Below are 14,808 nucleotides of genomic sequence, written 5' to 3'. Positions count from 1 at the left end.
GGTCAGTGCTTAACAGCCGTGCCTGACAGGAGACAACATTACCCTTGACAAAATGTACGCACTGCACAAGTGTGCACAGGGCACTACATGTAAGTGCATTCAAGGAAGTATCAAAATTGAGACACACAGTTTGTGTATTTCTTTACATCATGTCATGTCTTCACACAACATTTTTTACTTAAAATGACGATATTTGGCTTTAAAGTTATAGTTCAACGTGTTTATTCGATTTCTAGCAGAGACTTAGATGAGAAGATCGCACTCTGATGTCTGAACTGTATATTCAGAGATATGGCTAGGGCACTACATGTAATACTATGCTAAGCTGCCCTAACAGTCTGCTGGCTGTAGCTTTATAATCAGGCTACAAACGTAAAAGTAGTATTAATCTTCTCATCTAATTCTCTGCAAGAAAGTGAATAAGCGTATTAAGCAAAACGTCAAACTAATCCTTTAAGGTGACTTGATCAGCATGAGAAATAATGATTACATTTTGAGTAATGGGGCAATCGGCTTTAGAATTGTGTGGTCAGACTGCACTGAGCAAACCTGCGGGCTGTGCCTGGGGCTATCTGGCCAGAGGATGACATTGACAAGCAGTGAAACTCTGCAATAAAATATTTCAACTTGCACTGTGTGTGGCTAAAAATGCCATGAAAACAGAGAGTGAGAAGAGTGCATGATGGTAGCACTCAGTCCCAGCAGCATCGACGGGGGTGGGGGGTGGGGGTCCGGGGTCTGCCCACTGACTCACCTTTGCCCTCTCTAGACGAGCCTCTGTCCCTAAAGTCGTACTAGCAAAATATAATGGATATTAGGAGTGTTTTTAGCCTAGACCTCTGATGTACACACACGTACCGCTGTGTTGCCAACTTCACGGTTTTCTCGCTAGACTTAAGGACTTTTTAGACCCTTTTAGTGACTTGCTGCTAAGATAAAAACTCCACCTGGTGTCGCCAGGTCATTTTAAGTGTAGACCCAAAAACTATTTCAATGTAAGCTCGACAAAAAAACGTGTGTGAATGTGAGATAGTCCTCAAAACATAACAGCCTGTCAACAAAAATACATGTCTCTAAACTAACTCTGTGTGTGGTTCTCAGCCCTGAGTGACACAAGTTACAGTAGAGGAGAAATGGCAGAGCGTAAGCCTACATAGTGTTTTACATCCCAAATCATTATTCATCTGAAAAATTAAAAAACAAGTTTCATTTTTTCAATGATTAAGACATACTGTATACTTTGCATGTAAAAAAAGCATCAAAATAGAGATTGGTAATCAAAGCTAAGACAAAGGTCCTGGCTAATCTCCAATGTTTATGTCATGTTTAATTGTATCGCTCTGCCGGTCTGAAATCGCGTTCACAAATTGTGTTCAATTTCCTAGGCAGCAGCCCAGGTCCGCTGCATTTCCACTGACCATGATACAGTAACTTTTAATGTTGCTTAATATTTTGTATCCAGATCAGTGAAAATTCTGTCTGTGCTGCCCAAGACATGGAATACAGCCATGACTTTGCGTGATGACGTGCATATGTACAGTGTATATAGGATAGATAAGGAGGATGTGCTTATAACCTAACACTCCTGTACCGGTGCTGCCTATTATGTTTTCATTGGACCCCGCTTACCAAAATCAAATGCCCACCCACGGATTTATGTATGCCTTTGGGTCTGACAACATAACAGGTATCACATATCTAGTGAGGCATTTTGAGGGTGATTTTATTCCTCGAGGGTTAGGGAATGAAAAAAAATCAATGGAAATTCTTACATTGTAATGCAGATACACGTGTGTGGGTGTGTGAATATGTGTGTTTGCGTGTGACGGATTCCCAGGGCCCAGAACAATAACGGTAGCGAGGGATTGCAGGACATGACATAACATCGTTCCTCTGAAAGCGTACAATGAGAAAGACTTTTCTTCTATGTGAAAATTGAATCGCGTATTAGCAGCTCTTATCTTGGCTAAGCTACTAACAACATTATATTTTCCGATTTAGAAAAGATATTAGTATTTAAGTATATCGTGCACTCTGACAGGCATCATATCAGTGTTTGCTTGGTTTATTCTGCATGTATTTCCTTATTATTGTTTTATTACACCCAAAGTAATTGTGGGACAATTTCAAAGACTTGACTTCATCTTGTGTCATCAAATATGTCAGCGTTTATTACTCAGAAGGAACACGCAAGCACAAAATTGTAATATGAAACCCTTCTCGTTCTCTGTCAAACCCATTTCCCCCGAGTGTTCCATCATTTCCATGTGTCTGCAGTCTCCTTACTGTCAAAGAAAGGCCTGAGGTACTTGTTGTATCCTTTCATCAGCCTCTGAATGGTAGGAGGTAGAATCTCTCCTTCCTTCACTTCGGCGTTGAGCATCGAGCTCTCTAACAACCTGAGAACAAAGACAGAGAAAGAAGGAAAGAAGGAAAGAAGGAAAGAAGGAAAGAAGGAAAGAAAGAAAGAAAGAAAGAAAGAACGAAAGAAAAACAGAAACCAGTATTATTTTTCGTCTCTCCTCACGTTTCGCATTTACCAGTCGAATTCCTCTTCCCGAGCCTATCACTATTCACAAAATCTGCAGGGTGTTGATTGAGTTCCACAGCAAATCTTAGAAACCAGGTCGGGAATGGGAGAAAAGACAGGAGATTAAAATGGCAACTGAAAACCTAAAGGAAGAGGAATAAGAGAACAATAAAACTCTTTTTTATTTAGTAACCTAAAATTGATTTAGGTTTAGAATATTTCAAACCATCCATCTCTCTGTTTTTCCATTCACTCTCTTTAAAATTACCATTTGCTTTCATGAGATCCCCCGTTGTTTCTGAATGTTATCCTTAAAGGCCCATTGATGTGTGGGAAGATGATTATATTGCTGGCAATTGCGGTAGGGAAGAGAACACTCATTGCGTCTTCCCCAGTGGTGTGTGTGTGTTTGTGTATAATTCAGGTTCTAAACACAGAACGCCTGCTCTGTAGAGAAAGCCCAGGGGCACGCGTCATGATGTAAGAGGGGCTGGGGCAAGACAGATCAGGCCATGTGCAAAGGCAGAAAACATTCATCTACATATGCTGGCAGCCTCTCAGAGCCCCCTCTGTCAGTTCTACGCTGCTGTAGTAAATTGAGTGACAAGGAGAGCAAGAATGTAGAAGGGAGATGGGATGCTGTTTGTTTTTATTTTTTTTTATCACACAGCGTCATCAAATACCCACGCCTTCAGTCACTCATCATTGGGTGAAGATGCTGCATGTTTTAAAGCATCGGTTTATCTTTCATTTTGATACCTTAATTGCTGCAAACAAGTTAATCAATTTAGTTGTAATCCGTTAGCTTTCCTGCTATATCTGACCCTGTAGTACACAGTTTCTTCTTGGTGTTGATTTTGTTTGTAAAGTACGTCAATTAGCAGTGGTGGAATGTAACTAAGTACATTTACTTAAGTACAAATGTTGAGGTACTTGTACTTTTACTTGAGTCTTTTCTTTTCATGCCACTTTCTACTTCTACTCCGCTAAATTTCAGAGAGAAATATTGTACTTTTTACTCCGCTACATTCATCTGACAGCTTTAGTTACACATTACCAATTAAGATTTTTGCGCCCAAAACGCATGTAGTTTATAAAACACCATGTTTTATTATAAATGAAACTACCCAACAACATACAGGCCTTCAAGTATGGCTGAAATGATTAACTGATTAAACACTTAAAACACTTGATTGACAGAACTTTTTTGCTCGTTTCCAGTCTCTAAAATGTGAGGATTTTTCTGCACTGACTGCTTTTACTTTTAATACTTTAAGCACATTTTGAAATGTCGTCGCAGATCATTGAAACTCTCCCTGCAACCTCCCCGTCTCTTCTCCCGCGTTTGGGTTCTAACCTGCAACTCCTGAAACGGTGACACAACGCCAGTCCTTTTTCATTTCTTCCCCATTTAAGGACAGGCTGTTCTACTGGTGATACCACCACCCGCCCTGAGAGCCAAAGACTTCTACAAAAAACGAAAAAGCACCAAACTCAGAACTTGTTTCACCTGACTATGTCAAATCAGCTTAGACTCTTAACTCGCCCGCAGCACCCTGTTGCTAACGCTGCATAAAGTCTCCCTGACATAGCTCGCAGCCTGTTGTTTCAGCAGGCAACAGACTTGGATGGGAAAGCCACGTTAGTGACGGTGCTGGCAGCTCTCTGCCTCTGGCATACTGCATTATCAATCTGGGTCGTCCTGTGTGACCCTCGTTACATTCCCAAATGTATTTTTTTTTTGCATCTGTGTAAATGTATAAGTGGGCTTGTTTAAAAAAAAAATGCCTCTGCAGTGGCACAGATAAGGATAGCAGCTCAAAATGAAAAAATAAAACCATGGTGGGAATGTGATAAAAACATCAAGAAAACATTCTACTAAATGTGCCATATATCATGGAATAGATTTTCTAGCACTAACTGTTAGCCACAGAGCAAATCATGTTTTGGGGCATTTTTAGGCTTTTATTTTCACAGGACAGATGAAGAGAGAGGGGGAATGACCTGCAGCAAAGGGACGCAGGTTAGAGTTGAACCCACAACCTCTGCATCAAGGAGTAAACCTCTATATAGGTGCACTTGCTCTACCAACTGAGCTAACCCGGCTGCAGAGCTAATCATCTTTGACGTCTGCCAGTGTTTTTCAGTCTGACAACAGCTTCTTTGACCAGAACGTGTGCTAACAGCTTCCAGCTCCTCTCACCCTATCCATATCTGTAAATCCCCAGACTCTCGAACTTTTGGCTGTCTAAACCTTCACCTGCAGACGGGGATGAGACCTCAGATCTCCAACCTGCCAAACAGTCGCTATCCACTGAGCCCTGACAATGAAAAAAACAACATCCTCGGAAAAGATACTAAGGATACATCGTTATAATCCTCCCAGAATCACACAGGCTACTGATATAAGCAACTCCTCTTTGTTATTTATGTGCAAGGCAGCATGATCTAGGCTGTGTGCTGCTGAGGGAAGTACACATTAACTCTCTCTCTCTTACACACACACACACACACACACACACACAAACATCACTCATATTTATGTACTGTAGGGTCTCTCTCTCCCCCCAGATAAAAGCACACTGCGGAGTGCACAATTTCCCAGAATGCATGCTGACAGACCTGACATGCCTGCCCACCAGGTTGAATGCACTCAACTGAGCTGAAGAAGGCCTCTGCCATAATAAGTCACCGGCTATTGCTTGCTTTGAAGACAACTGCAAAAACAAAAATATAAATAAAAAAATAAAAACAATGACTTTGTCTTTTATGTGCCCCTCTATATAAGCCCAGGAGGATTTCTGTACATTAGCTGCCATATTTACAGTATAATAAATTATATGAAGATGATTGCAGGATATTTGAATGTACACTCATAGTGATGCATCTTACGCAAAGTAAAACATGCACTTTATCATGTAAATGCACCAGCTGGGTTTCCACCCACAAACTAAACACACAAAGGGTATACTTCAAATGCCTGTATGTGTGAGTGTGTTTTTCTGTCTATGAGCACTGACAGCCTGTCCAGGGAGTACCCTGCCTCCGCCCCATTGCATGCTGAGATGAGTGTCAGCCCCCTCACAACCTTGAACAGGACAGGCTATATTTAAAATGGATGGATGGGTGCATCATTTGTTAAAATGCTAACACTTGGCATTTGTGACACGCTAATCAACATGTTTTAAATGCAAGTAAACCCAGTGATTGTCAAGTTATGCTAAGTGCAATACAAATCCACCGGAGTCACAGACACTTATAGTGATGCTAAAGAGATGCAAAATGTAGTATTTAGTATTTATTTACTGTACGAGGACTACCACTTGAGATGTGGCATCTCTTTTTCGATAGGGTCCTCGGTAGGACTGGACAATAAAGAAGACAAGACACTGCAGTACAACATACACATTCACTCACATACAAGCTCCCCCTACCCCCCCCCACACACACACACACACACACATGCCCAGATGTTACTAGTGTTAGAAAAGATCATAACAGAGAATGTATGAGTAGTGATTAAAAACAAAAATAAAGAGAAATAACAGAAAAATGTGAGAAATCAGAAAAACCATAAAGAATTACACCAATAAGCAACAATCAAGCATTATGGAAAGCATTTACAACAATTGCTTGTTTGCAAGTACAGTAAATGAACAAAGATGTCTTGAAGCGACTCAAAGATGTGGTTGATCTTAGTGACCCAGGCAGGCTATTCCAGTCAAAGGGGGCTTTAAATTTAAATGAAGAACGCCTGCCACTTTCTTTGGAAATGTGAGGCACATTAAAGGATAGGTATTCGGTGTGTCTCAAATTATAATTTGTTTGGTAAGGTGTTAAGTATTGTTTCAAGAACGCATCTCGCACACAAGCACTTCAACTAGCTAAACGGGATGTCGATATGAGCAGCCGAGTTGCACCAGCTGATTTCTGAGGGCTTGATCTGTCCTGGCACTTGAAACCGCTACATTATCAGCACAGACACATGACACTGTGAGTGCAAACAACTCCTTCTAATGTGCTAATTGGCCAGTCCAAAGTGATTGCTTATTAAGTCTTCTGAACTTGGTGGGAAGGAAGCGCAGGATCAGAGTCTTCCACTATTCTCGGTAATGGGCCCTTTGGTTCGCTTATTGTGCTTCCGCTTCTCTCCTCATCTCTCATTTGTCTCCGCACCTCTTTCTCACAGTGTAAACAGTCAATGATGAAGATAATTAGCCAAAATATTGCACCCATCATATTACTGCTGTCCAAACTGTATCCACTGTGTGAATTAAAACACCAGTAACACAATGAAGGAGTAAGGAAGAAATCAGAAACTATCTGCCAATAAATGTACTGGTGGCCAGTAGTTTCAGAAAAAAAACAACTTTAATCAAGTACTATGTAGCTTGAAAGAATAGAACATTTTGAAAATTACATGTTTTCAAGAGTAAGATGAGACGATAAATACCTCATATCTCATGTCTGTGCAACAAGTACTGCATGGAGCTGCAGCCAGGTGATTAGCTTAGCATAAAGACTGGAAGCAGGGGAAAACAGGTAGCCAATGTTTCTTTTACAGTAAGTTAAACACCCACAGTATCAAACCAAATAACCTGTTGCATGTCGTTTAGAAAGAACTAGTTCCAGCGCAACCACAAATTTTCATTTTTGCATTTTTAAACAAGGTAGGCTACATAGATTGCGAGCAGGGATGTTAATAATTAACTGTTTAACCATTAACCGACAATACAAATACTGACCGATTAATGCTATCAGTAAAGTAAAACAGTTAAAATATTATTAAAAAAATATTTAAAAAGTAAATTAAGAAAATTCGTTAAATATTAAGTAAAAAAAAAAAAAGGCTTTACAATCTATTTCTTAACTGCTTGTTAACTTGCTAGTATTTACTGTGCACTAGCAAGTTGCGTTTTAAGCTCTCTTTTTTCTGCTAAAAGGAATCAAACTTTAGAGCAGATCCAAATCAGGGGGCGGATTCCAAAAAATATTTCACTTTCGTTAACATTGTGAGATTTGTGCTGCATTCATGTGGTGTCGGAATAATCCTTAAAATGAGTTACCGACTTAGAAAATTCCCGCTGCATTACCGTTGTGAAATACAGCTCTGGTGGAAGTCTGCGCTCTCTGAGAGCCCTTCCAGTTAAAATATGTCAAGGACTGTAAAACTGTGTAGTCCTGCACTTACAGAACATCTGGTTAGCGGATGTGGTACAAGCATGAGCGACCTCCACCACCACAAGATAGCCTCTATGCCGACATTATCTACATTCTATGGCCTATAGGCTACGCTGATGTGTCTTGTGTTTGGATGCGTGGGTGGAGGAATAGGTTGAGACAGAGTAATACAGGGTGGCTTGGAATGAAGGACTCAAACCCTGTGGGTGAATTCGCCTTTTCAGATCTTGTTTCATGACACAGGCTCCCAGATTACCCGCCACCCCACACACACACACACACACACACACATACATACACACACACACACACACACACACACACTCACTCTTACTTTTCTTCCCAAACTCTCAAGGCATCAGTCCTGGCAGCACTTGCACATTTCGTAACAGATTAATTCAGTTGAAAATAACCCCTGCAGAGAACTGAGTAACGCTCACTGTGGACCTCCTTCTCCCTCTCCTTCTATCTGTTCCCTCTCCCACTCGGCAGTATGTTTGACTCCAGCCTTGCTTCTCACTCTTCTCTCATTGATTCATGTCATTCCTTGTTCCCCAAACTCCCAGCCGGCCTCCTCTCCGCTGCAGAAATCCCCGCAGCTATTGGCGTGCCATGATGCTCGAGCTTCACAAAGGAGTTCAACACGTATGTTCTGTATACGCACAGGGAGCAATTTGATTGAACATACCCCATTGAGGAGCATGTACAAATTTGCTGAGCGGAATATGATTTAATAAGGCAGGAGTGTAGCTCCATCACTTTTTTTTTTTACACATTTCCCTCCCGTTGCACACCCACAGGTCCCCCAACACATTTTCTCCAGATGGGTATCTTGATTTGCCACAAGCATATCAGTTATAAAGACCCTAATGTAGGTCATATTACCATAAAGTTTAATTTCCTTCCTTATCCTATCAATCAAATTAATAATACAAAGCATTTCTTCACACTTTGATGTCCTAAATGGTAGAATTTGAGGGATTGGTTCCAATTATGCGGGTTATGACACCATGATTTAAAACAGATCGTGGACGTATGATTAGTTATTCTGCAAACCATAAAACAAGGCATGTCCTCGGTTGACATTCAAGGTTAGGGAATCAAGGTTATTCATATTCAAATGACAACTAATGACATTTGCGTCCTAATTCACAGCCCCAGATCAAATATAAGCCAAATTAATGGGTTCATTTTCCCTCCATACAGGGCTGACACTGCACTGCTTCACTGGATGAAAGGTGCCCTCCTGACTTCCTTGGTACAGTAGGCTGTAAGTCAGGGGAGGCACCCATTGTCTAGTGACAGGCTGCTGGAGAGAACAGGTAAAACATACAGCCTAGCTCAATCCTCAAGATCTGCTAGAAACGTTCGCTCCGCACTGGATGCTTCGCCTGTCACGTTGCATTAAACGTCTGCTTTTTTATTTTTATTTTTGCGTAGAATAATCAGTTTTTTGCCGCTGTGAAATGGGATTTGAGGAAAGTCACTGCTGCTCTCATATACAGAGATTATTCTCTCGTTCATCAGGGACTTTCCAGGCTTCCTCAGACCCCTCAGCCTCTCCAGGCTCGGAGATGCAGAGGCAGGCACCACGAAAGAAAAAAAGAAAAAAGTCCTCCTGAGTTCAAGTCGCAGGCTTTTGTGGCTACAAGCAGCTGTTTCTCCCTTTCATGCTAGCCCAGGCAGCTCCCTAAGCCCCATCCACATAGGAGAATAGAAGAACTCCCTCCTGCCAAATACAGAACATTTACTGTCTTCATAAGCCTACTGAAGTCTGAATCTCAGAAAAAATGTGAGTCGTACAACATCGTGACTTTATTTCAGGCAAATCTGCAAGTGTAGATGGAACACGTTGATATGCTTCTGGCTACTAGTCTCAGTTATAACCTAACACATCTAAAGGGAAGGAAAAGAATTAGCACTACTGCCTGGATTACAAGGCATCCTATGCTTAGCAATCTTGATAGGTTTACTTTAATGTTAAAATACCATCATTACAGATACGAATGTATAGCGCTTTGCTACATCCAATATAATATTCCATTATGTCATTAACCTCGTTTTCATTAATAATAGGTGACATGAAGGCCTGGGAGCTCTGCTAGGCTGTTTATTGAAGGGGCAGAGTGAGATTTGTCAATGAAGTGCTTTGCTCCGTCAGCCCCTGCCAATTACGCTGAAGTATTGCTCACTTTACACCATGAACTTGTCATGCCCTGTTATAACCACACAGCGTTTAATCAATCAGTACAGCATCGGCGCAATCAGAAATGAACCAGTATGCTGAAACGCACGGTAAATTGGATGGATTATCCATGTGAGCTTCGCAGCATGTGCGTATGTTAATTGTGTTGTTAATGTACATCAGATGCTGCTTTTATACGAGACTGCTCTCCACAGGCAGTTTGTCATTCTAGGAGCCACAGAGCTGTGAACGTGTATGAACAGTAAGAATATTCATAGCCGTTGTACTGATAAACGGCATCTCAACAAAAGAGAAAACACAATATACAAAATGATAAAAGACACATATGGCTGTCTAAACAACAAGCGGTGCATGATTTGACAAGGAACTGTTCTGCAGAGAGTTTTTCAGAGTGATTAAACACAGCTTTAGTGAGCCTGCTGTGAGACAAATCCAGCCAGCACTGCGGGCCTGCTTTCAGTCTGATGTTAGACCCAAACTGTTTCTCACCTCCCTTTATACAGTTATAGCGAATTAGCAGTCTAAAGCCCTATTCGCACGGAACTAGTATTACCTGGGGACCTTTAGTAATTTGTAATAATTGCAGAGCTCATCTGTGATCTTAATCGCCTCTGAATCTGCCTTGTCAAGTAAATATTCCACCACAATTTATCATATTTCGCCAAACACAGAGGTTGAATCGGCATCTCTGTGATTCAGGGTTGTATTGGCTGTATTGGCAATTCTAAAAGAAAGCTTTGACATATTGTATGTGGGGGATAATGTCAGTAAATTTGAGTAAAACACAGACTTCTCTCGCTCTGTGCGAACGCGCCACACAAAACACAGACGTGGGTTGGGGAATTTGTAACTCACATCAGATCCCCTGGGAATACTAGTCTCATGCGAATAGGGCTTGAGAATCAGCCATGAGTTATTGATTGAATGTGTGCACAGTCTTCTGAGTGGCTCAGTCCAGGTGGATTGCTGGTTGTAATGCCGGCGAGCAGGTCCCATACTACTTTCCATCAGTGCTAAAGAAAATGATGGCCAGTGCTGCAAGATAATGCAATTTTCTCTGACTGGAAAATACTGATGCACATTTGAATGCCTCTTAGGAAAATGTTTTAACTGACACAAAGTAACTCAAACCTCCAAGAGCCATAGAATCATGTTGGCAAACTGACTGAGCTCCTCCCTTACTGCTCGGGAAGACTGAATTCTGTGTGTTTTATTTAGACAGTGTCACAAGTCTCGAGAAAGGATTCATGAGTAACCAAACAATGTATCCTTGTTATAAATGTCCTTCAATGCAAAAATAAGCAAAGTCTGAAGATATGCTTATATGGGTGCCTGTGCATCAACAGGACAACAGTCGTTTGCTCAGTCCACCACGTCCGTTCATTTAGTTCAGACTGAAATTATCAACAGGTTTTCAGAAAATCGGCAAATGAAAATGTGAATTAATGAATTTCCATCCACACGTTATTCCACTGGAATGTGAGGACTTGGCTAACTGAGAGAAACAGTTGGCGGTGCTATTTCTCCAGTCAGCTGCCTTTAAACGATTGCAGAGGAAGGGGACACAACAAGAAGAGGTAACAGAGGTGATGAGGTAATAAAGAGCCTAAAACGATGGAAAACAATGGCGAAAATGTGATGGAAATATGGCATTCATTTTCTTTATTATGTATTAGTTTGAGGAATGTTGATCTGATGTTTTGGTGTCTTCAGTGGAAGCTTGAGTGATGTTTAAGATGCTCCGTGTATGTCACGATTTATCCCCCAAGTCCTTTATCCATTGCACTCACATTCACTTTTTGTATTAATCAATACATCAACTTTTCCACTACTGCCAAGCATAAAAACCTTTTTTTGCAATATTTTGAGTTTTTTTTTTTATTTCAGAATTTTCCCTAATATCCCTAATGTGTCCTTATGACTTGGTGACCCCCTAATTTTTTTCTGTAGCACCATCCCAAATGGAATGAAATATTACTCTGAAACAGTAGATGTCATCCTGCCAAGATTGCACTCAACAAGCTGGATTTTTATTAAGTGAGAGATACATTTTATGCCTCTGTGGGTAATTTATAAGTACTCTTAGCATTTTCTTCCTGCCCATTAAACGCAGAGTTCAGTCATTACTGAGGAAAAAACTCATCAGTTATGAAGAAATATTTAACCATCCAGAAAAATCCCATCATCAGGATAATTAACTGTCTTCTCTTTTCAATGCCAGATGAAACCGAGTAATAAGCGTGTTAATGGATGCCTGTACCAAACGTGTCCACACATAACTTGCAAAAATTTTTCTCAATTCAGAGCAATCATGAAATAAAAAACAATATTACCATTCTGACAACAGTGAGGTTTCATGTAACATTTTTATCCAACCTTAAAGGTCCAATGTGTAGGAATTTCTCCCATCTAGCGTTGAGATCATATATCGCAATCAACCACGCAGTTCAAAGTAGCCTCCGTATTACAGCTACGGTAGCCTTCACGCTTCAAAAAGCCGGTCTCTTGCTCTTTTCAATATCCTTTTTCTTTTTCTGGGCAAAGAAGAAAACTCCTGTTCCTGAAATTTGGATTTTGAATACGTGTGGTCCTCCATGTTTCCTTCTTCAAACTTGCCGGGGGCCGGGAAGCTACGATACCCATTAGCAACATTAGCAGCACCTGTGAGTTTATCATGTGACAGCGAAAACGCGAAAGGCGGAGCAGTGTGTCCTGTATGTCCCTTACCGGCTAACGTATTTCAAGATGGTGCATGAATATGGAGCGTCTACCCCAGTTCATGCGAATGCAAACGTAAAATGTACTTAGAATTTTATACTTAGAGTTGATGGTGGAGGTAAATATTCATGAAAAAGGTTTGAAAGTTTGTGAACGGGCAACACAGATTTTGATAATGAACAACTAAACACGTTACACACTGGGGCTATTCCAAAAACTAAACTATTCCAAAAATAAAACTTGTTTGATGCCAGCATCTGTATATGTGTTTGAATATCAGGGTTTCTCCTGCATAGAGAAATTTCTGGCGCCCCCGAAAGAGGTTTTAGCCTGCCCTAAAAGAAAAATCACCAGCACTGAAATGAATTGAGAATAAAAATAGTAATTTAAATCCTTTCTAAATGTGTTTAAGGGCAATTTACCAAACAACAGTTGAACAAGCAGAACATAAACTTGAATATGAGAGCTAATCTCAGTTTTAAATCCAGAGTCGGGCTGTACCGGACTCTCCCGGTGATTTTTTTAAAGCTATAGTGCGTAGTTCCTGTCGCCCCCATGAGGAATTCTAAGTAATGACAACAAAACCCACCCCCCCTCCTCTACACAGTTGGTAGTAACCAAGGAGGACATGGAGGATTAAAAAAACATGATGGACTTTTCAGAAGAGGTAATTATCGTCACTCGAGTTTCTGCGCGGGAAAGTCACCGGACAACACAATCTTCTGAACATTACCATACATACAGAGAGAGTTGTGTGGAGCTGATAGCTTTGTAGCAACTCATTTGGCAGTGGCTTGAATGTAACATACGTTCATTAATATCAAAAAGTTATGCACTAAAGTTTTAAATATTAATATATTTTTTTAACCAGTTTTGTTAATTACTTATTTTTTATTTTGCTTCAAGCGTAATGTACATTGTGTTCATCATATTGTCAGAAATAACAGGTAAACGCATAGATTTCTGTCAAATAAGGTAACACAGACCCATTGCCTTTACTGTACAAGGACTGATCATGCTTACTGCCGTGTGTAGTCACCCCCCAAAAACCCACTCTGAGCCTAGGAAACCCCCTGAATATGAATAGTTATTAAAAACAGACCGCTAGTAAGAGCTGCTGTGCCAGGGACTGTGAGGTTCCTTTTAGAAAAACCTCCTTCAGCGATAATCTATTAAAGGTAGTGCATTATGGAACACACTACCCCCAATTATAAGGGAATGGCCCACTCTGGCCACCTTTAAGAGCCAAGTAAAGGTGTGGCTTAGAGCTAACCAATCGTGCAACCACCTCTAACTGTATGTTGTACCGTATTAGCCCAGTAGATCATACTAATGAATTGTGTCTCCGTTTTAACACTTACTAATGAATTGTCCTGTTTTCCTTTTTGTTTCTTCCCGTTTCTCCTTGTTTTATAGCAAAAGTTACTATTGTATATCTTGTGTCCTTTTTATTGTAACTTTAACCTGCCTAATGGACTACAGATGGAAATTAGCCCTTGGGCTACAATCTGGCATTTTTTACGTGTACTGTTGTACATGTTCATCAAATGCATTGTGCATTGTCCTGAAATAATAAAATAAAATAAAAAGAAAATGTGGATGCACATGACACCAAAACTGCTTCCTGGATTGAACCATGGAATAACAACAGATGTATTTCCAAAGTGTTACAGGGCTGATATTTTTTATTGTCAAAGCAGAAACATTTGAAGATCAACCACACACTTAAGTTAAAAATATCCTCACAGTTGTCCGGGTTAAAACACCTCCTCCATCACCCTTAAGTCTCTAATTAAAGGCTGTCGAAAAGTTGAAGTGAGTTGAGCCGCTGCCAAAGAACAGAACAGTGGAGAATAGTTCTCAGTTTCATCGCATCCATATGACAGCACATTAAATCAGATCCCCAGGGTATTGGATTAGTCAAGCTTCCCTTAATAGAGTTTTTGCCGAGCTGAAACATTAAGGTAGGTATATGGAGAATGAGAATATCTGCAGGGCAAGCATAATACGAGTCTAATTATATTATCAAAAAGCCACCAACCTACTATCAATGTGCAAATTAATTTTTAAGGCAGGGATTTGAAGTGAATAATTTGGTTTAATATAGGTTTCTTAAAGTTTTGATGGATTCATTATGGGCGAACTATCCTCACAGTTACGTGCTGCACTAAGT

At 40.5% G+C, this 14,808-nt stretch overlaps 1 protein-coding gene across 2 annotated transcripts in view; it reads right to left on the bottom strand.

Moving 5' to 3' along the window:
* Positions 1–14,808, bottom strand: part of LOC120548261 (gamma-aminobutyric acid receptor subunit pi) — a 59,643-nt gene that overhangs the window by 17,983 nt on the left and 26,852 nt on the right. For both annotated transcript variants that reach the window (XM_039784380.1, XM_039784381.1), the window contains one exon: positions 2,287–2,399. In XM_039784380.1, coding sequence (XP_039640314.1) covers positions 2,287–2,399 — 113 coding nt within the window. The remainder of the gene's footprint in view (positions 1–2,286; positions 2,400–14,808) is intronic.

Source organism: Perca fluviatilis, chromosome 19 (assembly GCF_010015445.1).
Source record: "Perca fluviatilis chromosome 19, GENO_Pfluv_1.0, whole genome shotgun sequence".
NCBI lineage: Eukaryota > Metazoa > Chordata > Actinopteri > Perciformes > Percidae > Perca > Perca fluviatilis.
Note: the sequence above shows the minus strand (reverse complement) of the source record. Positions and strands in the feature narration are given on the sequence as shown.